Consider the following 22,876-nt stretch of genomic DNA (forward strand, 5'->3'; position numbering starts at 1 on the left):
AAAAAAACAACAACAAACAAACAAACAAATCTGTCAGTAGATCTGAAATGCTCACAAATTCAGTGTTATTGAACAGGAATAGCATGCCAAATGTAAGCACATGCTTAGTCCAGATAAATAAAAGTCCCTTATTTAAAAAAAATAAGAAAAACCCCTCATCACTTAAAACAAATCAAGTCATAACCAATAGCTTGCATTATTATAAATGCTCTATTTTAAAATTGACATTATAAAATAATATTACAAACAGATACAAACACACAAATTAGCATGACAAGGAAAAGGATAAGAAAGGAATAAAATAAAGGAGATACAGAAGGAGAAAGAGGGGCAGAAAGGGATGTATCTGTTTGAGAAAGGGCTTTTTCTGAACGGAAAACTTCCTGTGGTTTATAATATCAGATACAAAGAGGAGTTCAGCACCTCAGTCATTTTAGTCAATGATATTTAACAGGTAGAAGTTGATGTACTGCTTTATCAAACAAAGTGTTCCTCTACTTGAGCTACAACCCTGCGTCTGAATCATCTGATGAACACGTTGACACACATTCTATTAGGCTCCCGCGTGAGAGCATGTTAGCAAAAAGATCTTAGGTTGTCTTCACATCTCTGTGTTAGAAAAAAAAAGGTGCTTTCCGTCATGGCGACACACCCACACACCTATATATACATACCCACACATACAAACACGCACGCGCACACACGCTCTCTGCTTTCCAGTCTGTCTGAAAACATTGCACCAAAAAGGACAGAGAAAAGGAGAATAAAAATAACTCTTCTCTCTGTACAGTAGTTCAGTCAGTGAGGCAAAGTGATGACTCAGGTCCGTCTGCGTAAAAAGCACGCCTCCAAATTTCAAATTTGGAATCAGTTTCCTCGTACAGACAAATACACAACAGGGTCCGAGGAGTCCCTGAAAGGAGCCTGTTTCGAAAAGGCAGAATTCAGGCAGTGAGCGAGCTCCGACAGGTCTCTCTCACACACACAGTGGGTCTGCAGGCAGGTTTAGGATCCTCTGACCAACAGGCTGCGCTATCCCTTGGGAGTTTTTTTGTTCTGGGCATTCCACATGCCTCTCTTGGAGTGGTAGTAGTGAAAGAAGTTCCTCAAGCGTAGTCTTTCTACTTCCAAACCATTCTGCAGGACCCTAACGAACGAGAGAGACAGAGAGAAGTTTCTTTTTTTGTCTCAGATCATATTGCAAATACACTTCTACACTAAAAGATAACCCTGCATATAAGCTGATAACCCTGATTTTCATGTGTTCGTGTACTTCTAAATGAGAATTTGGACATGAACAACATGAACATTAGAATGAAGGTACGCTGTATTTTATTACCTTGAGCGTTTAAACAACACATTGATAGCTGTGTCCTTGCTTTAAATTACTTCTTTTTAGTCAGGTAAGGTCTTTTTTTTCCAAGTCAGAAAATTGTGTTATTCTGATACCGCATGAATACATAATAATCTTCGGTTTATTTAGCTCAAGTTTTGAAATTGCTACAGCTATAATTTCCTCTGCCACAACGCAGATTAAAGGACTAACACTGAAAAATTACAATTTAAAAGATAATTTCCTGATCACTATAAACATAAATGTTCAGCTTTTTAAAGCTTCTTTTGATCTTCCCTTCCTGAGCTGCACTTTCACTAATAATATAAACTTTTACAAAACACAGGGACATTTTTTACAACATGCACTGCTTTTACGTCGCTTTTAAGGTTAAATGAGATGTTCACTAGTTTGTTCACTCTGTGTCATACATGCTTTGAGATAGGGCTGCCACAAACGATTATTTTGATAGTCGACTAGTCACCGATTATTTTTGCGATTAGTCGACTAATCAGATCATGCATCCATTGGACGTAAAACGTACAGCTTATTGCACCAGCATGCATCTGCTCTTATATAACTATCAGCTTTAAGTGTTTAAAGTTTGTGCTAACTAAAAATAAAGACAAGATGATAGTTTATTAAATTTTAATGAAATTTGCAGATTGTTTCGGTGAAGTTTAATAAACTCCTTGCTATCTAAAATATAACGGGACACAGGAGTATATTCTCGAGCATCTCACACTTCTGATAATCAGTTGTCTGCTTGACGTTTATTCAGCTGTGTAAAAACTATAACTTTAATCTCAGCCAAACCGATTTACTCAGGAATAAATAAAATACTAAAAAAAAGCCAAACAATAACATTTTTAAGTTATCTAAGTGACTTATGTATGTTTAACCTGAGTAGCGAAAGACGGCGGTGGGTTTGAAAACGATTTGCCGGGAGTCCGGTGTTCTCACGGGCTCTAGTGAACCTTTCCCCCGGCTAGCTATCGAGCTAGTGGTTAACAGACGTCTCCGAAAACGTCGGAGCGCTTTTGAAAATATGTGGTGTCTTGATAAACTGAGCAGATATTTGAGGTTTACACAGCTACATTCTCGCCTGAAAATATGTTAAACGTTTATTTTGTGACCCAGAAAGAATAATAAGAGTAATATTAAAACTAACTAGCTGCCGCCATTGTTGGAAACTGAGCTGGGCTGCGCTATGAATTCTGGGACAGAGCTACTTCTTCTTCTTCGGGGTTTAACGGCAGCTGGCATCCTTGTACATGCAGTGCTGCCATCTTCTGTTTCAGTCCGTTATTACACTCTTAAATCCTACTACTTATTCCTGCGTCTTTTGTGATCTTACAAAGCTTCAAACGACGCGTCGACTATTAAATCAGTCGTCGACGATTTTGATAGTCGACGTAATCGTGACTAGTCGACTAATCGTGGCAGCCCTACTTTGAGAGTGTTTATGTTGCAGAGCTACCTGTCCAACAGTTCCCAATCCTCTCCACCCCAGCGGTCTTTGAATTCTTCTGTGTTCATCCCTCCAATTTTATCGAAATCAGATTTATAAATTCCAAACAGGCCAAAGCCGTTTACCTCCCAGTAACCTTAGAGACAAAAGAAAAGCACTGAGTCATACAGTTTGATGGTGCAGCAACAGTGATTATGGTAACAGGAAAATCTGATGCCTATACATGATTGTACTTCAAAAAGTATATTTACTACACATATAAAATAAAAATCACATATATCACCGTAACTGGGGAATGAGTTTCAGTGCCCCTTCAAACTAAGCCTTTGTTAATATGTAACACGTGTATTTTTTGTGTGTTACCATCGGGCTCCTGTGGTGAACTACCACAGCTGAGTCTCATGACAATGGGAGCAAAAGCAAGGCGTCCCTCCACGCAGTGCTTCCTGATGCTTTCCAAGATGTTGAGAGGGAAATGGATGTGCAGGTCACACAGGAATACGATGCTGTGACTGTCCTGTGGGAGAAAATGCAAAGAAATGCTCAAGTATGTTTGCTACATCCAAATGATATCAAAATCCTTCCTTCAACTGGGCAAAAGAAGTGTTTGATTTTTGTGTGTGTAAGCTGGTGCAAGACAAGCGGATGTTCACATGCGCTTTACCGCTTTTTACATGGGCTTTTAGGATTAACGAGAGCAGAAGCTCTCTTTAGGTCTGTGCTCGGCATGAGTGGGTTGTCGTCACGTCAACAGCCCATAGGTCATTTAGATATGAGTGACAGTCCTGTCATCCCACCATGACAGCACTGACAGTCAACTGACGGATCAACGTCTGTCCAGACTTCCAGCTGCTCCATTCTCCCATGGGTGGGTATGCATGCGTGCGAGACAGAGACAGCCACAGAATGGTGTAAGGGCACATGCACACAAATAACCTGTGAGAGGGAGTGGATGTGACAGCTATGGCATACATATGACAGAGGATATGCGGCTATCTGTCTAAGGAATTCCCTGTCAGCCACAGCTGGACTCTGTGCGAGAGAGCCAAGGAAGGCAGTAGGAGGCTTGGAGATAAGGGCGAGATCCACAGTCCATGACAGACCAACCTCGCTGTGATGCATTCATTATGCATGAGTGTTCTTTCTGCCTGTCCATCAGCCAGTAAAGGTCATGTGGTCAGTGCAAGCGTCTGACCTTCAGCGAGTGGCTTTTGCCTGCCAGCTCACATATTGTCGTCTTCTCTATGTGTGCTTGTTTCACTGACCTCAATAGTGTCCACTCCCATCTGCAGTCCTGCTGAGCGCTCAAAGTTGCCTTCTCTCCTAAGATACTCATATCTGCCAAAACACAAATATATATAAAGCATGGCAGCCTTTAAAATATTAAAAGTCACAGCACACAGCTCCTCGTGTCGCATGCACACACCTTGGCACACTGCTCTCTCGAAGTGCCTGCTCCACGTCCATATCTTCGCTCTCAAAATCCACAATGATGATGCTGAAATTGTCATCTTTTGTCTGCCGGTGAAGATTTTCCATGTCAGAGATGAACTGCTGCACCCAGCGAGCCTGGTTTTTTACTGAAGAACAGTAATACCAAAGGGAAAAGGACAGCAAGTTGAGAAAACAAAGAAAGTATAGGCAAATAAATTATTCATCTGAAGGATGCTGAATCTGCTCTGGATTAACTTTTGACTCACCTGGGACCACAAAGTGTACCATGACATCTTTCCTCCATTGCAGCATGACTGGCTGGCATAGCAGAGGCTTAGCATATGCAGTGCTCCAGGGTGTTGCTGCTGCTCGGCCAGACGACTTGGTGGGAGGAGGAGGAGGCGGTGGGGTGGTGAGGCTGGGAGTGGCAGTGGAGAGGGCCGAAGCCGGTGCTGAGGCAGGGGCAGAGTCTGTGTTCTCTAAACTTTCCTCCCCCTGCTTGCTGCGGTGTAGCAGCAGGTAAATGTATTCTGAAAGGCGCACCACGCTACGTCCTCTCTCCATAAGCTCCAGCTCCACGAGGTACCGGTTCCCTCTTGCCGAGTCACGCCGCTTTTCAACGTTGATAATTCGCAACAGGGTGTAGATCCTAGGGCAGACAGACAGAAAATCTTGAAAATACACAGAGAGGTTGCAAATATAGAATACAACGTTTTACATCATTGGCACAAGTGGATTAATTATTGTTTGTGTGTACAAACCACTTCAAAAAAGCTGCTTCTCATTATCTGTGGCACATTGAATTTAGCATGGATGATGAAAATAAAAACAGAGAAGCTACTTCACACAAATAACATCGAGGTTTGCAAGCACTACTGAAGAAAATTATAATCAGCATACTGAAGACTAAGAGCAAGACTTCAAAGCACCAGGACATGACCAATATGTTGCAGCAAAATTACCTTTTGCTTTATATAACGATTAGCACAAGTACCACACCTAAACTAACAAGGATGCAGGGAAACATAGACCTCTGTTTTATTTCATTTTGCCATGCTTACCCCCCATTGCGCTCATTGAGTTTCTCCATGTACTGTGCCAGCACGTCCACCACCTCGCTCTCTGCTAGCTGCAGGTTCCCAGACACATTACAGCGCAAGTCATTCCAGTCAGACCGCAGAAGCTCAAAGTCCATCGGATTGACTGAGAAAGTCCTCTGCCAGTTAATGCTCTCCTCTGCCCAACCTGGCCGAGCCTCCACCTCCTCGTAGCTGTAATCTGACATTTCACCCTCCTCTGGCTCTGGCTCTGGCTCGGGGTCAGGGTCGGGATCAGGATTAGAGTGGTTTGTGTCTTGGTCGATATCTGGAGGGTTGGGGTCTGGCTGCTGCTGGGACTCTGTAATCTCTGAGGTTCGCAGGTAAGAAGTAACCCGTGATTGACCTTGGATTGTGTTGTCTGTAAAGTTAAATCTTGGTGGGGTAACAGAGGGATGAGGGGGACCGCGGTGAGAGGACGGTTCGATTAGGTGGTGTTCTTTACTGGGTGGGTCAGCCATGATAGTAGTCTTTAAATCCCGGTGCTCTCCTTTGCTTTTGCTTTTCTCTGGCTGTTTTGCCCCTGCTGCCTTGTTAGAAGACTTTAGCACACTTTCATTGTGTGTGTTGGTGCTTCCATTGTGAGGAGAAGCCTTACCTTCTTTTATAGGGGGGTTAGGCCAGAGCTGAGGCGCACTAATCAGACTCCTACTTCCTGTTACGCCTCCCCCACCACGTCTCCTGGCACCCAGGTTTACCAGCCTGGTGGTCTTTCCAGTCTGATACAAAAAGACTCCTGGGAAAACCTCTCTAGGGTGGCGAGATGCCCTCTCCTCCCTCCTCTCTCGCCGCTGCTCCCTCTCCTTCTCTCTCTCCCTTGCAGGCTTGGGCCTGGTGATGTAGATCTTGTTCTCCTCCCTCTTCTCTTTTTTGCTCCCGGGAAGCCTATCATGGAGGTTGTTGCCATGTGCAGAGTTGCTGAGGATCTGCCTGGCTCGGCTAGCAAGGGCAGAGAGGGACGACTTTTGGGGAAAGAGAAGAGAAGACTTGCTGAGTTTAGTCCGTGTGTCAACTCCCCTGTCTTCTCCGCCACCTGTTCCTCCGCCTTTCCTGGCAGGGTCTAGTTCTGCAGAATCAGTGTGGACCCAGGACAGAGAGCGACCCCTAACCACGCTTTCGATATCAGGCTGAAGAACCCTTGCTTCGATGTTTTCAAGTCTCTTCCCCGTGTCCTTTCTCATATTCTCCCTTGTATGATCTCTCCCCCAGTCTCTGTCCAAATCCCTATCCATCTGTCTGTCTCTGCGAGGAAAACGCCTCCTTTCTCTGTGCTGTATGATACTGTTGACTGGGCCCTCATCTTCTTCATCATTAGGATCCTCCTTCTCTTTCTCCTTGTCTCGGCCAGCTGGTGTGGGCTCAGACTTTGATTGCCGATAGGAGGGATTTGAAGTATGGCTGGTCTGGCTTGGATAAGAGGGCTTCTTGGGTGACTGTGTGCCAACAATCTCTGCCTCATCCTCTGTATCTACCACCTCCTCCTCCTCTAGGAAATCTGGGGACACGAAAGAGACTTAAAGTTGAATGAGAGTCTGTACGTGTGCGGGTGGGTGCATGTGTTTGCTCATTATTAGTTACCATCTGGGTTCGGGAAGAAGAACGGCCTGTCATCTTCTTCCTCATCCATCTTCATATATTTGTAGAAACCAAACCTGGCAGACAAAACAAGAGGCAGCACAGGCACACACACACACACACATGGCCACATGCATTAACAGAAGGTTGAAGTTTCAATGTGCCTTGCAGCATAATAAACTTAATCTCTTAGTGAGGGGTCACATGAATCACTGCCATCAGATTCACAGACACTTGAACACTTATTCTGCATAATCAGTGTACGCGCTCATATATACAAGACAAAGACAAATGTTCCCATACCTCCCTATGAGATAAAAGCAATAATGCCCTTACTTCTCCAAGTAGATAGGGGACTCTCTGTAGAAACACTTGTTCTCTCGCTCCATGTGGGTGAGGCGCGTGAAGTCATTAGGGTAGACGAAAGACAGATAGACCTGATAAACAGTGACATGTCAATCAAAAATGCAATCATCCCAGAAAACAGTGACAGGAGGAAAAGTTAGGTTAAACTATGTGCACTTTGTGACAGTGTTTAATTACAACCAGTCACTTTATATAATGCTGCATTTTGTTAAGGTCATTCTTGTCTAATCTGAAATGGATTTGCTGTGTAACTTGTATCTCTCTCTCATACCAGTTGTCGTTCATCTTTGCAGATGTTGCAGTAACCTGTGCTGCCCTAAAGGGGGGAGCAGTGCTCAACACTGTCCTCCACTTACTTTGTTCATGCTGTGCCTGACACAAAGGGAGAGATGCAGTGGCCATATCCAAATCAGCACAGATGTAGCTTCTCTGTTTCTCTGTTCGCTGTGCAGTTGATCGGGATATTACACTGGGAATACTTTTTAAGGGCCACTACCATATCTGGTCACATTTCTGATGACCCCGCTAGTCTACTTTTAGCAACAGCTGACTGTCGAAAAATAAAAGCTGATTCGAACAAAAAACATCACTCTTTTGTGACCCAGATGGAAAGTGACTTACGAACTGCAGGCCCTGGTATCTGGCAATGGGGAAATCTTTGACTACATAGGTTGGAGAGTAAAGACAGGCCGGAAGAACGTTTTCCAGTCGAGAGGGGTCAATCATAGGGGCTGAGAAGAGACAGAGTGACAGAAAGAGGAAGAGGCAGGCAGTTATTCAACAACTAGGCCAAACCAACGTGTGTATAGAACACTTAAATAAATAAATAAATGAATAAATAAAAATCTAAGTGTCAGATAGGTGAGCGATGAAAAAAAGCAGGAAAATCCAGAAAAAATGGAACACAGCCTACTGGATGAAATTACAGTCTGAATACAGCTAAGATGACAGCTGCAGACAATCGAGCCAGACAATCAGGCATTTAGAGAAAACGACAGGCCAGAAAATCAGGATGAAGACAGATAAAGAGGACAGCCTGAAATGATGAATGGCAGATTTACTGCTATAGAAGGTGTCCCTGGGATCCGGCTTCAGCATATCAGCTCCATGCAGGATGGTACGGCCTCCCTCCAGACCCTGAGGCTGTGACTCCTCTGGGAGACGGATGTGACTGGCCAAGGTCTGAGGGATGTGGTCCACACTGTTCATCTTCAGATTGGACTCATCTGAAAAAAAAAAAAAGCAGTGAAGAGTCAGCGGAAAAGAGGAAGATTCTTTATCTCATTTCCTTTTTTATGCTCTTCACAATGGACAAATTTGATATTTAATGTTTAAAAGAAGATATGATTTGTGTCACAATTACAGCAAAATCGCTACCATCTATGACGAGGTGGCGACGGAGGAAGGAAGAGACAGAAGGAGAAGCAGAGGGGAGATGGCACAAAGGAAGCAGAGGAAGAGGAGGAGAACACTAACAAAAGCTGAAGTGAAGGATCAGAAAAAAGTTGAAGCAAACAAAAGCAGAACAGAGCCGAGTCATAATTATACCAATCGATAACAGGGTAGGAGGAGAGCACACGCGTGATTAATGGCATGTCAGTGGCAATGCCTGATGGGAGAAGTGCTTTATAATTAACAGGGTGGTCAGCATAATTTTTATCCTCAGGAGGGTGAATTGTGTCCACCATCTTTCTCTCTTTTCTTTCCAAACAATAAGATATCTGTTGATCACATTGCTGGTTTTTACTACACACAAGTCTTGCAAATGTTGACTAATGGGCTCGTTGATCAGCAAAACAATGGAACCCCTTTTTCTTCCTGTTGAAAAATTTGCATCATTTTTCATATATGTGTATTATCATCAAAACCACAGCATCCATTTATGTGCAGCAGAGATATTGAGATGGATCTTTGCAACAAAAACAAAGGAAACCAAAGAAAAAAATGCTTGTTTAACTTTACACATTTATAGCAACTAAGCTGACTGCATCTTTGGTGTTTTTTCACTTAAATTATGAAACATAATCTGTGGCATTATTACACAAATTAAGCTTCCAATTCGGGTTGTGCCAGTAAGAAATTATATTGAAACTATAGACAGAAAAACACTCGCATGAGCAGAGGGAAGCGTGGCACAATGAAAGACATAAAAATAGCTTGGGATAGTTTTTCAGGTACATAAGAAAATATCTCTAAATATATGTGCAAGTATTCCACTTATACAATGCAACACTGATTGCAGAATCAAAGTCCTACAACTTTAACTGGTGTCCCAGGGCAAAGAGATGCATGTTTTTGCTCAAACAGGAAGGATTATTAAATAATTTCCAGAGTGAGTGAATGGAAAAAACAACTGAGGGAGGCAGAGTGACATAAGGGAGGAGAAGGGATGGATGGGTGGAGGACGGGAGACAGATGAGGAGATGGTAATGCTCGAATCCAGCAGGTGACCTCATATATGGTACGAGGCTTCATTCCTCTCTGTCACAGCTTGTCATAAACAAGAAGACAGGATTTGGCATGCATCCACATAACACTGCAGCTTTGCCCAAGATGACAACTCCACACATCATTTTCTGTGCAGCTGGCATTTCCCCCTGTTAACGATGCTGAATCTTTGTGACACATTACTATTCTTGGAGCTATAAAGGTTAGACATCTACTCTGGAGATAGTGTTCTCATTTCTGCTAAGAATGACACCTATGGAAGAAAAAAGATCATCTATTAGATCCTGAAACTTCTCTTTAGCCGCACGTAGGGAATACATGCTGTGTTCTCAAACTGACATCTGCAGTGAACCCACAGAAGAACATTTTGGTTTACAAAAGTTGTTTCTATGGCATGATTAAGCCTTTCCTTTTGGCAAGCTCTCAGCTGAGCATTTTCAGCAGATTTTCTATTAACAAAGTCCAGTGTGTAAATGCCAATAAATACAAAAAATTAATCATGAAATTATTAGATTCCACGACAAGATGACACGAATTTGATGAATTGCTCTTACCTGTGTAGAGGGAGATGTAGGCCGAGTCTATCACTTCATATTTCAGACCAGGCAGGAACGGACGCCACTGTGTGTGAGAGCAGAGAGTGAGAGAAAAGGGATTGAGCGAGAAAACTAAATGCCAACATGTTCAAAGTATACGGCGAGCAGAAATCGTCCATCACTGTTTGCTGCCTGAGCTGTGACACTCTGTGTTATTGATCTTAACAACATCACAGGATCGATCTGAAGCAGGGTTTTTGTATAAACACACATAGTTGGAGACAGAAGAGGAAACAGAATAAAGAATGTAGGACATATACATCCTTACAAAAGGTGTAAGCAAGGAAAGGAAACAAGAGGAAAACAACAAACAAAGAAAATAGACCATGAACAAAGAGACAACATGGCCGTATGGATAAGACGGGGATGAGTAGGTGTAGAAAAACGATGTAGTAATGACCTGAAAACAGCAGCAAGAGAGAGAAATAAAAAGGGGATGAGAAAGAGACAGAGAGGCAAGCTACAATTCTTTTAAATAGATTTCACAATTACCTCGTCACTTCTAGTTACCAAGGATATAATCACAGGAGACAGGTCATTTTCCAACCCTCAGCTTGAGAATACAAATATAAACACCCTCCTCAGGCTTATGCAAATGCCCCCAGTGTATGCACGGCATAAAAACATGCACACTGTTTTGGATTTTATGGCATTTTATCACAAATGAAGCGCTGAGTGTAGCACCAAATTTTGAAATTAGAAAGGCATTTACAACATCTACAGTGCTGTGAAACAGTGTTTCTCCCTCTTCCGTATTTGTTCCTTTTTTTCTGGCTATTTGTCACATATTTGGCAAAATTAACCCAGATAAATAAAAACTCAGCTTTTAAATAAAGTTGGCTCCTAGAACCTGGATGTTGACGTATCCTCGGGCAGGATGCAGAACCCCAAGTTGCCTCTGAGAGCGTGAAAGTTAAAAGTGCTTAGGCATAGAAAAAAAAAGCATTCGTGTGAATGAGATTTGGAGTAAGAAAGCACTTCAAATGCTCAAATTGAGTAGAAAAGTGCATATAAGTACCAGTCCATTTACCATTTATCACTTTAACCTAATAACTGGTTCTGCCACCTTTGGCAGCAAGAACTGCAAGCGTCAAGCATTTCCGATAACTACCGATGAGTCTTTCACAAGGCTGTGGAGAAGTTTTCGGCCCACTCTCCTTTGCAGAAGTGTTTTATTTCAGACACACTAGAGGGTTGAATATTTTTTTTCCCCTTAAAACATAAAATCACCATTTAAAAACAGCACTTTGTATTTCTTTGGGTTATATTTATCTATTATTAAAATATGTTGTTGATCTAAAACTTTTAAATGTGACATATATACAAAAAGTACAAAATCAGAAAGGCAGCAAATGCTTTTTCACAGCACTGTATACTGTATGCAAATGATACACGCCAATAAAGCATTGTTTCAGAAACACACATAACCGCAGAAGTGCATGTAGTGCATTAAAGAACAATAAATAAGGACACAGGGTAACATCATGCAGAAAAGCACCAGGGGGTGGCCCAGCAGGCCAGCAAAGGCTTCACTATCTTGCTGTCATTTCAGGGTGATCGTCTTCAAGGTCAAGCCAGAAGGCTCCACAACCCAACTCCAGGAGGGACAAAAAAAAAAGTGGACACCACATATTCAGTGTAAAATGCAGCCAACCTTTCTGTTATTCTTACACTCCCTTATTTAAAGCCAGAACACACAGCAAAACTCGAGTGATCATCCATTCAACACTAAAAAATACATAAATCAATCCTATTTCAAGGTTTACTTTCCTTTTTCACATTACTTTTAATCACATGTCACAGTCTTATTTTGGAGCTCTTTTCCTGTGTCATGCCACTTTGTTTCACTGTAGGCTGTAACTGCGTAGCTGCATTTCTGGAATGTATAATGAAAAACAACAAAAAAAAAGACCCGTTTGTTTTCGCCAAAGAAATGCAATTCAAAATGGCTCAGCTTTACAGGTCAAAGCTGCAAGCGAAAGATGTTGTGAAATTTAAAATGAGAGACAATGACAGTTGATGCTTTGACTTGTGGCTCGAAGCGTGTTTCAGCAGTGCGTTTAGGAAGAATGTCAACACAACCCTTTCCAGAGCTCAGTGGAGCACAGCACCGCTGATGTGTCATCAGCCTTAAGTGAAGATGAGGCACACAACACTTGTGCCCCTGCAGGGCCCATTTTCTAAATATGTGAACTTTTGTTCATTGGCTGACCTCATATATTTGCTAATGAATTCCTCCAACCCAGCGAGTGTGCGTGTGCATGTGTGGAGACACACAGCATCTTTTATGAAAGCGTAAATGTAGTGTGTCTTGTGTGTACAGGTGTGTTTACTTTAAAACACTTTTGACAGGAAACAGCAGGAAAAAGCAGAGGTGCGCTCACTAGCCCTGCAAGTTCAAAAGAAAGGGGGAGAAAAAAATCAATATCCAAGGGGAAATAATAAAAAGTACCAACAGTGGAAACAAAATGACAATGAACAACAGGCAGTGTTGTTTCACACAGGCTAGACCACCGACTGATATATAAAGGTTTGATTCTGTTTTCAATCTGATGATCAAAAGAGGGTTTTAATCCTTCTTAGTGTATGGTTTGATACCAAACCGAATAACACACACACACACACACACACAGAGTGTGCATCTCACACACACACAGTGTGTGAGATGCATTTTCATCAAGCTTTTGTTATTTGTTTTTATCATTCAATGATTAGGAGTTTATTGCTTCTGAGAAGACTGACTGCTGGCTGCTGTATTTGTTACCTTAATTCAATCAGTTGCACCAGAGCCCAACGCTCTATCGATAAAAAGTTGTTTTGTTAATGTGACACATAAGTAGAAATGACATAATGAAAATAACTGACCGCTTCAAGTTTACATACAAACCACTTGAGATTTGTGGTCAAATAAAATTAACAGAAATTAAGCACTTTATTTGTTTGATTTATTCTTGCGAATAATGACTTTTATGCTAGTACTAGCTCACCTTGGTACATTTAAAAGGTTGTCAATTTCCATTTGTTCGACTGAGGACAGAGTGGTTCATTGTGTTCCTTGTATAGCTCATCTCTCGTTTCCTCCATGTCGTACACAGCAGAACAAGACAGATGTTAACAAGCCTGATGAAGCCTGCCTAAGGGGAAAAGGCAAGAAGAGACCAGGACTACTCTGATGTTATTTGCAACCCCAATTCCAAAAGTTGGGATGATGTGTAAAATAAACACAGAATGTAATGATTTGCAAATCTTATGAACCCATATATCATTCACAACAAACACAGAAAGCATATGAAATTTGTAAATTAAAAAAATATTAGCTCATTTAAATTTGATGGTGGCAACATATCTAAAAAAATGATTACTATTATGTTTAATCCTCTTTTCTGTTAACAACAGTTTGTAAACATCTGGGAACTTAGCAGACCAGTTTGCTGGACTGTTGGAGGACGAATGTTATCCCATTCTTTTCGCTGCTCAGCAGTCCTGGGTCTTCTTTGTCATAATTTTTCATTTCATGGTGTATTCTTGAATGCATGCAAAGCCAGTTCAGCACTCATCTACTACAAAGCCATTCTCTTGTAATAGTTGGACTATTCAGTTTAGCAGCATCTTGCTGAAATATGCAAGGACTTCCCTAAAGAAAAACGCAGTCTTGATTGGAGTATTTGCTGCTCTAAAACCTGTATATAACTTTCAGCACTGATGGTGCCTTAACCAGATGTGCAAGTTGCCAATTCCATAGGTACTAATACACAGGCTTTTGAAGTGACTGCTGATAACAATTCTTCTTTAGTCAAGGAAGATGTGACGATCATGTTTTCAAAAAAGAATTTCAAATTTCAATTCATTTGACATTTTAAGCAAGCTTTACATGATGGAGCTTTAACCAGCATTGGTGGATGGCACAGTGAATTTGCTCACAGACAGCGATTTCTGGAAGTGACCCTGAGCTCACGCAGTGATTTCCACGACAGGATCATGGCTGTTTTTAATGCAGTGCTGCCTGACGGCCTGAAGATCACAGGGTCTGACGTCCCATATTGATTTTTGGCCTTGTCCCTTGTGCAGAGAGATTTTTCAGTTTCTCCTTATCTTTTGAGGTTATTATGTACTGCAGAAGATGAGACATTCAAAGTCTTTGTAATTTTATGTCAAGGAACATTATCCTGAAGTTGGCACACAATTAGTAGTAGACACAGTGTTTTGCAGACTGGTGATCCTCAGGCCCATCTATAGTACTAACTCTGCCTCTCTAAGATACTATTTTATACCCCAACATGTTGCTGACCTGTTGCCAATTAACCTAATCAATTCAATTCAATTCAATTTTATTTATATAGCGCCAAATCACAACAAAAGTCGCCTCAAGGCGCTTTATATTGTACAGTAGATAGCATAATAATAAATACAGAGAAAAACCCAACAATCATACGACCCCCTATGAGCAAGCACTTTGGCGACAGTGGGAAGGAAAAACTCCCTTTTAACAGGAAGAAACCTCCAGCAGAACCAGGCTCAGGGAGGGGCGGCCATCTGCTGCGACCGGTTGGGGTGACAATCCCAATCATCTGCAAAATGTTCCTCCAGCTGTTTCTTTTGAGCACAGTTTCCTTTTCCAGCTTTCCGTTGCCCCGTGTTCCAGATTTGGGTGTGTGTAGACATGTTTCTGTCATCAAACTCCAAATGAGCTAACATTTTTCATGAAGTAGTAAAATGTCGCAGTTTAAACATCTGATATGTTTTCTATATTCTATTGTAAATAAAATATCGGTTTATGAAATTTGCAAATCTTAGCTCCACCAAGGATTTAATGTTTTTGGTAGAATTTGTATTCATAGGCATCATTATGCCTATAAATACAATAGCTCGAAAAGTTTTACATTCTGATAAAACTTTGTAGAGGTGTAGAATGGGGTCACATAAACAATCCATGAAAATTTGGTTTACCAAGGTCTTCAAGATTAACTCAATAATTTATTGGTTGAAAATTGATTAAAAACCTTCTAACTTAAACATTAAAAGAAATGTGGTGTGTACTGTCAACATATAAAAAGCACCGTATAAAGATTTTAAATGTCATGCCACATTTAACCTCTGACCTCTTCTTTGAGTTCAAAAGATTGATCTGAAGGTCAAAGTGATATTAATGCTATTTAAAACTAAGTTTCTTATAATTATTCTGATATAATATAATAGGCTAAAGTTACTCATATCCAGTTATTTACAGATCAATGCCTATTAAACATTACTACTTCTACATAATATTTGTGTAATTAAAGTAAACACCTGTCATCCCACCATGCAATTTTTTGTCATGCAATTTTAAATAATTACTTGTTGTTTAAATATGCAAATTACCTAATATGCTGTAACATGAGCGGTTACGATAAATATAACATACGTTGATTGTTGTCCAAGTCGAACTGTCAGACAGAAAGCACTGAGAAATGGGTCAAGGCTAGAACAGAGATAGAGGATGGTAAATAATATATTATCTTAGGAAGCCTTGTTTGTTTTTATGTGTCCTTTGTTAACTGCCCAGGGTTATAATTTAATCATAAATGGATGGAGAAAGAGAGAGTCGAAAGCAGCTCAAGAAAAAGGCTGTGGTAAGCAGGCCCTATTATATCCATTAGGAAAATAGCTCTGAAATCACACTGTGCATTCTTTTCAGGTTCTTATATAGTACGAGAAAGCTTGGTTTTTATTACTGAAGTAAAAGAAACAGACGTAATTCTTCCTATTAGGACGATAATTAATAAATCTGACAAATCATTTGTTACGATTCATTATGAGTTTGAATGAAAGCCAGAACAAAGCACAGGTGCTTTCATTGACCTGACTGTGTTTCTGTTGCCAGACAACTGTTTGGCCATAGCAACTACGACTGCACTGAGACTGACAGGCTGCTAACAAGCCAAAAATGATAATATTAATACGAGTATGAGTCTCATGGAAATGTGTTAAATAGTGCAGGTTTCATTTTTTGTTACACTTAACGTGACTTTTAAACAAATGTATTTCATTTTTAAACATATTTTGTGTCTACACCACATGTTTCAGTTTTCCTGGAGTAGCCTTCATAATTTCCTGTAAATGTTTTAAATGTTAACAATGAAAGTTTAAGATCTAATTTTAATAATGATACAAGTGCGTTGGAAGCAGAGGGATCATATGTGAGGTGAAAGAAAAGGCAAGGAAATATTACCTATACTGATGAGATGCAAGACAAGTTGCTTTGGTCGGAAGAGAGACAAAGTGTGAATTTTAACACTGGCAGTAATTGAAAGTACTGTGGAGCTGTGGTGCTGCCCATTGACAAGCGCCTGGCAGCAGAGCATCAAGGAGAGACTCCTGACAGGCTCTGAACAAATATCTCCCCAACAGAGCATAGCAGAAACAAAGGACTGCTGGTGTTTTGATGCTTTGCTGATACTGTTGCACAAACTTCATAAAATGAAAGCTGACCAGGATGCAGACAGCCAAAAAAAACTAACTAAAACACTAAAAACCATGAAAACAAAGATTTAAGCCCATGAATGATTATACTCTTATTTCAATTGACATGTAAACAGAGCTAAACATTTACATTCTAGAGGATAAATGCCACTTTCCATTCCCAGTCAGTGACACGAAAACAGTGGCTTGTTTTTCCACGTCATATCATCTTGTTTTGCCTGGGGATGAAGGGACAACATTCAAAGGGAGATGAAGAGGTGGATACAGAGACGGGGTGTTTGATTTTCTCAGTTAAATTATACATTAACCAAAGTCTCTTAGACCAGACATTTCAAATAGACAAATGAGTCCAATATCCATAGCAATTACGGGGATGTTGTAGTGATTGTGTCTACAGCGATTCACTGTGTGCTCTGAGGGGAAACTAGTTAGTCACACTAAAAATCACACAGGTTTCAAATCAAGGCAAATGTACATGACAAAAAACTCCATCCCCTTGTTCACACTGTAGCTACATAAAGAAAAATGAATAAAAATGGGTGTGCAGGTAATTTGGATTAAAAAATGTTTACTAGAAAAGATAACCAAAGCAATGAAGTGCCAGACATAAATGACTCAAAGAGCGCAACAAGTGTGAAAACTCTGAACTAATCAAATAGTTACATACAAATTAAAAACAATTCTAATACATAAAATGGAATATACATATACAGTTTCATTCAGCTTGCACAATGTTTGTTTAAAACCTATGCAGGGCAGGGAACAGGCAGAAAGAAGTTTAAAACTTTCTGTCAGTGTACTCAGTGTTGATCATTTTGTCATTGTTTAGTTTCCATGCCTGTTTCATGTTTTATTGTGTCAGTCATCTGTCTGTGTACATTAGCTTTAGTTCTACTTCCTCTGTTTCATTAGTTAGATTTATCCCAGCTGTGTTCTCACCTGTTTCCAGTCATCCCCATTATCCAGTCTATTTAAGCCCTCAGTTTCTCTCAGCTCTCTATCTCATCATTGTCTCCTGTCTAGTTCAGTCATTCATGTTAAGTTCATCCAGTCTTATAATAAGCACTGTGCACTTTCTCGGTCTATCTGCGAGTCCTGCGTTTGGGTCCTCTGTCTCCATTTTCTACACACCCGAATGTGACACTTTAACAACAACCAGCTAAAAATGAGTGCTTCACACCCCACACAAATTATTAATAGTTTAATAATTTCAGCTCAGTGTGAAAATCTATGTCTTGTGGTCAATTATGGTTCCATTACTCTCTCTCCTTTACTCTCCATTTCACTGTGTGTAAGCCCCTCCCACCACAGACTGGAGACGCACTGTAATAAAAAGACAACTTTTATCCAAAAATTGAGAATTCTTCACTCTAATGCCCACAAACTTAATGTCCTTGCAAGTGTGAAATCGACTAGGTTGATGGTTGTCAAGAAAAGCAAAGAACAAACACATACAGAGATTTCTTCCTTCATCTTTTGATAAAGGACAAAAATTCTAAAGATATAGTTTGTTGACTTTCCCACATAAAACAGGCAGTGTTTTCACAAGATTTAGAGGGACAGAGAAGCAGCTGGTGAGAGAGTATAAAGGTAGCATAAGCTAATGAAATTAAACATGAATGCGGGTGACAAAGCGCTACATGTTAGCTTTTTTAATGTTGAAATTGTGTGTCATGTGTGGGATGGTGCTCTTTGGGATGTGTCTGATGGAATCTGCGTGATGACAAGATGAAAGTCAACATACGAGACAGGAAGAGAGATACGAAGATTAGCTCTGCTAACAGCTTTAATTCCCACTGAGCTTACCCCATGTAAGTGACTGTCCAGAGGTTTTAGTAATGAGACTGACAGTGAGAATAATAATTGGCTATACAGTTCGATTTTCCCAATCATGAGAAAGATAAACGATTCCCACAGAGGAATGTACATCGTGCAATTTTAATCCTCATAAGGAGCAAGAATCACCCTGCAATCATTTAATTTGTACTTACATGCATTCATACTGTCCTCTTGAGAATAAGACAAATACCATGGGAGTGTTATGATCCCAAGCAATTAAAGACTGTCAGTGTGGTAAATATTATATTGATGTTCTCAATTTTTCCATAAATTCATATGCACTAAATGATGTCTTGGAGTGAAGGTGCCAAAAGCTGAAATGTGTTCTGATTGCAATATGGTGGCTTGCACAATGAGGCAAATAACAATTATAGAGTACCGAATTTGTAAACTAAATTTGCTGGAAAAACACAAAACAAGAAATTAATTTGATATACATCCGGAATCTCAAAATAAAATGTTTAAAAAGAGAAATGTAAATATACACATGGGACAAAAAGGATATAAGAAAAAGCTTTAAAATGTATTTGCAATGGTAAAAAGGAGTGAAAACTGCAAACCAAACTCAAATAAAAATTGTAAGAAAAGACACACGCAACATACAGATGGCAACAGTTTGCTTGGACTGCATAAGGCAGACACTAAGAGGCCTGCATGTGCTTGTGTGATGGTTGTGCCTCTGAATAAATGCAGAATGTGCAGAGTTTAGGTTGATGGGTGCGTGCAGACATGGGCGTGTGTGTTAACTGGTGGGCACTAAATTCCTGCATTGAAATGCCTCACCCCAGCCTGACCATAAACTTGCCATTGCTAATTAAGGCGTGACTTTCTTCTCTTCCTTTCCCCGCGACTCTTTCTCTCAATCATAGCATTTAATGACCAAAGCTTTCCTTCATTCTGTCACAGTGCTAGCAATAGACGTTTTCCATTAGGCAAGTGGAAAGGTTCTGTGTTTTACTGACAAAGATCCAGATGGTAATTAGGAAAGTTAATGAAACTGCTGCTCACTAAATCATCTGTCATATCGCACGTTCCATTTAAAAAAAATCCATCACTCTAAAAAACATTATCTGAAGGAAAACACCGAGGCAGGTACGCACAGATTGCAGTGGAAAGATTCACTTGAAATGTGGGTTGGTAATGTGTCTACTTACTCTAACAAGTTAACAGTCTCTTGAGATATTGTCCTGCTCTTCCTAAACACAAAGTTGTTTCCACCCCCTTGAGGAACGAATAGTGAATTCTGAACCTGTCTCTTCCTGTCTCTAATGCTGTTTATGTTCCACCTCCCTGCAGCTATTTTCCCTAAATCATACACACAATGAAATGGAAGGATGCCAACACAGGCAAAACAAGGATTTTCTCTCTTATTTTCTAACCAAAATAGAACGTTCAGATTGTGCTTGTGTATTATTCACTATTTACTCCACCTCATTTCTTCAGAGGAATCGCTACTAGAGAAATAAATTCCCCAGAGGAACGAGTCCACCTTTGGCCATACAATCGCCGCTTCTCACAGAACATAGGAGAAAGAGCTGTGAATCCACGCTATCTGTTGTTTAACAAATGAGCGCCTGGGTTCCAGTGGATTTATGTGAGTCCTGGGCTTATGCTGTTCTAGGATGGTCACGGTAAATCTGCTATTTTTGTCAAGGTGTGAAATGTATTCCACTGTTAAATCACACACAGGGGCCTTCCTAAGACAGTGTACCAGACACACCACACATACACACAACTACACATACATTCCTCCACACAATCTTGAGCTCCTGCAGAACTTTTACGTGCTTCATTAAATTGTTTCTACTAGTAGAAACCCACAATGATGGCCTCATGGGTAGTTGGCTTACAGGCAGAAAAAGAAAGAACAAGAAATGGAAAGAGAGAGATGGATTTCTGTGTGGCCTTGATTCATTAGTAGATACAGTCACATTACGTGTATGTGAATGACTGGCAAAGTCTGTTAAGAAAGAATACCATAAAGTATAGAAATACTTCAGATAAGGGCTTTTAGCACATACCGTTTATACATTCTTCTTACTTTTTCTTCATATTTCAGGTCAAATTTATTTCTCCTCATCTTTCATTTTACTTTCATTTTACATCATCTACATCTACCGTCTAATGCCTAATTCTATTACCATTTTGTTCCCCTTCTTCCACTCTTCCACTAGGCTGATCTCCAAGTAATGGTCAATACCATTACTTAATCTCCTCTAACACATGAAATCAAGAAAGAAATAACCTTGTCTCTGTTGTCGTTTGTATGCTGCTAGAGGTAACCACAACTAGACATAGCCACAAAATTCAGCAGATTAGCTTTAAATCATATACTATACGTGTTTTGAAGATGGTGTAATTAACATTTCATATAAAGCAAAAAAATAATTATGTGTAATGCCCTAGAGAACACTCTGTGAGAAACTAATAGGATTTTCTTTATAGCTCCTTGCAAATAGCTATGATATAGTTGCTTGGATAGGGTATTCTCTTTTTAATCTTGTACTAGAGTCTGTCTGCTGCTGGAGTTACCTCAACCTTTTGATCCACGCCAGGTATGAGGATAACATATTGTTGATTCCTGCAGTCGCTGGGCAGCAATGACAGTCATCCCTCTAGGGATTATTTGGTGCACTGCGAGGGTTGGCTAACTGTTGCAGGCATAAATGAAGGTCCATTAAAGTGTTTAACAGTCCACTTTTTTTTTTTACATTTCCCATTTTCTTTAAAGCAGTGGATTAGTGTGGTATATTTACAGTTCACATAAGTTTGGCCAAAGGTGAAAAAAACCCCGACTGTGAAAATCAAATTAAAGCCAAGTGGAGAAACAGTTCTGCATCAGGCTATACCCCATTTAAGTTAGAACCCCTCGTAGCAACGGCACTGTGGTCTGCTTGCCACCATTGTCTGACACAAAATGACAGCACAGTGAGGAGATGCAACTCATGCTATCTAAACAACACCCCCGCCTGATTCCTGGAAACAGCAATTAATTACTCAACTAATTTAAAGCAGCACCATGCTTGTCCTAAACAGCGGAATAATATGACTAAACACATTAGAAGAGTGAACAAGCTTAAAATATCTCCACAATGCATACATAGCACTATACATTGATGGATCCCTTTGCAGAGGCACATGTTTCTTCAATTTACGAGTAGCAGTCAGTAGCCCAATAAAAAGGACAACACTGTATTTCTGCAGATTTAACTGAAATATACTCCACTATTCTCACTGTCAACTCAGTGGCAGCATATTCATAACACACTCACATCAATGACCCAAAACATCCCACAGAACCTGTATAGTACTGTGACCTGCCAATAATGGATAACTTAACAAACTGCTTGTGTGAAACTCAGGGAAAATATTGCCAGTAGACTGAAAAAAGGAGAGATCAGAGTACAATACTGTACTTTATGAGCACCATTCGGTAACATTGGTGTACTAGTGTTTGCCATTGCTAGCAAATGTGGTAATGATTAGCAAAATGGGAAGTGATTACCTTTTTTCTTTAAATAGAAGCTAAAAATATGACAGGACAGTAAAGTATACAATCATGCAGAAAGTAACAAAATTGATTTAGTAGAGGAAAGCAACCAGAGGCTACAGAAAGAGAAAGAAGCGCAAAAAAATAAAACAAATTGTTAACCTTGAGGGTAAAAAAAAACAACAACTTCTATTTAAGAAGAGTACAGCTGCTGTTCTTCCTCTTATAATGGTCACCATGATGAAGATAACCTGAGGCTTATTAAAAGATTCATTCCATACACACACAGCAGTGATCTCTTTTTATCATCCACCTTCCTACTCAAAGTACAAGCTCACACGAGGCGTATGGGCTCTCGTTTGAAACTTCATCTCGAAATTAAGCCTCACTCATCTCTTTGCTTCGCCTGAGGTGCAGAAAACCAGTGAGTGAGAAATGGTGCAGAGCAGAATCAAAGTGAAAGAAGCACAGAGTAAAGATGCAAAGAAAGGAAAAGCTGAAGAGTGATGACAGATGAAGGACTGGAAAGAGAACAGTTAGAGAGATTTTAAATGAGTGAAGGCTTTATGCCTTTTAGGAAAAGCCAGTGCACCAACAAGCTGGGCATGTATTGGATAAAGTTGTAGTTAAAGTGGACAGATGAATACACTGAAAGACTAAGAAATGCAAAGTAATACACAGTAAAGGAGGTGAAGGTTAGCTTTCCCCTTCAAACATTTCCTTTCATTCTTGATCTATTCAGTCACTACTCTGACACTGTTAAACACA

The 22,876-nt window shown here is 40.3% G+C and overlaps 1 protein-coding gene across 2 annotated transcripts in view; it reads right to left on the reverse strand.

The window, feature by feature from the left end:
* b4galnt4a (beta-1,4-N-acetyl-galactosaminyl transferase 4a) overlaps positions 1–22,876 on the reverse strand; it is a 140,029-nt gene continuing 117,153 nt past the window's right edge. For both annotated transcript variants that reach the window (XM_063479975.1, XM_063479976.1), the window contains exons 9-20: positions 10,279–10,345; positions 8,338–8,502; positions 7,898–8,007; positions 7,247–7,347; positions 6,914–6,987; positions 5,300–6,830; positions 4,505–4,887; positions 4,231–4,384; positions 4,070–4,142; positions 3,168–3,321; positions 2,814–2,940; positions 1–1,147 (exon numbers count right to left, since the gene is read on the reverse strand). In XM_063479975.1, the coding sequence (XP_063336045.1) occupies positions 1,033–1,147; positions 2,814–2,940; positions 3,168–3,321; positions 4,070–4,142; positions 4,231–4,384; positions 4,505–4,887; positions 5,300–6,830; positions 6,914–6,987; positions 7,247–7,347; positions 7,898–8,007; positions 8,338–8,502; positions 10,279–10,345 (3,054 nt within the window). In that variant the 3' untranslated portion in view covers positions 1–1,032. The remainder of the gene's footprint in view (positions 1,148–2,813; positions 2,941–3,167; positions 3,322–4,069; positions 4,143–4,230; positions 4,385–4,504; positions 4,888–5,299; positions 6,831–6,913; positions 6,988–7,246; positions 7,348–7,897; positions 8,008–8,337; positions 8,503–10,278; positions 10,346–22,876) is intronic.

Source organism: Pelmatolapia mariae, linkage group LG7 (assembly GCF_036321145.2).
Source record: "Pelmatolapia mariae isolate MD_Pm_ZW linkage group LG7, Pm_UMD_F_2, whole genome shotgun sequence".
Classification (NCBI taxonomy): domain Eukaryota; kingdom Metazoa; phylum Chordata; class Actinopteri; order Cichliformes; family Cichlidae; genus Pelmatolapia; species Pelmatolapia mariae.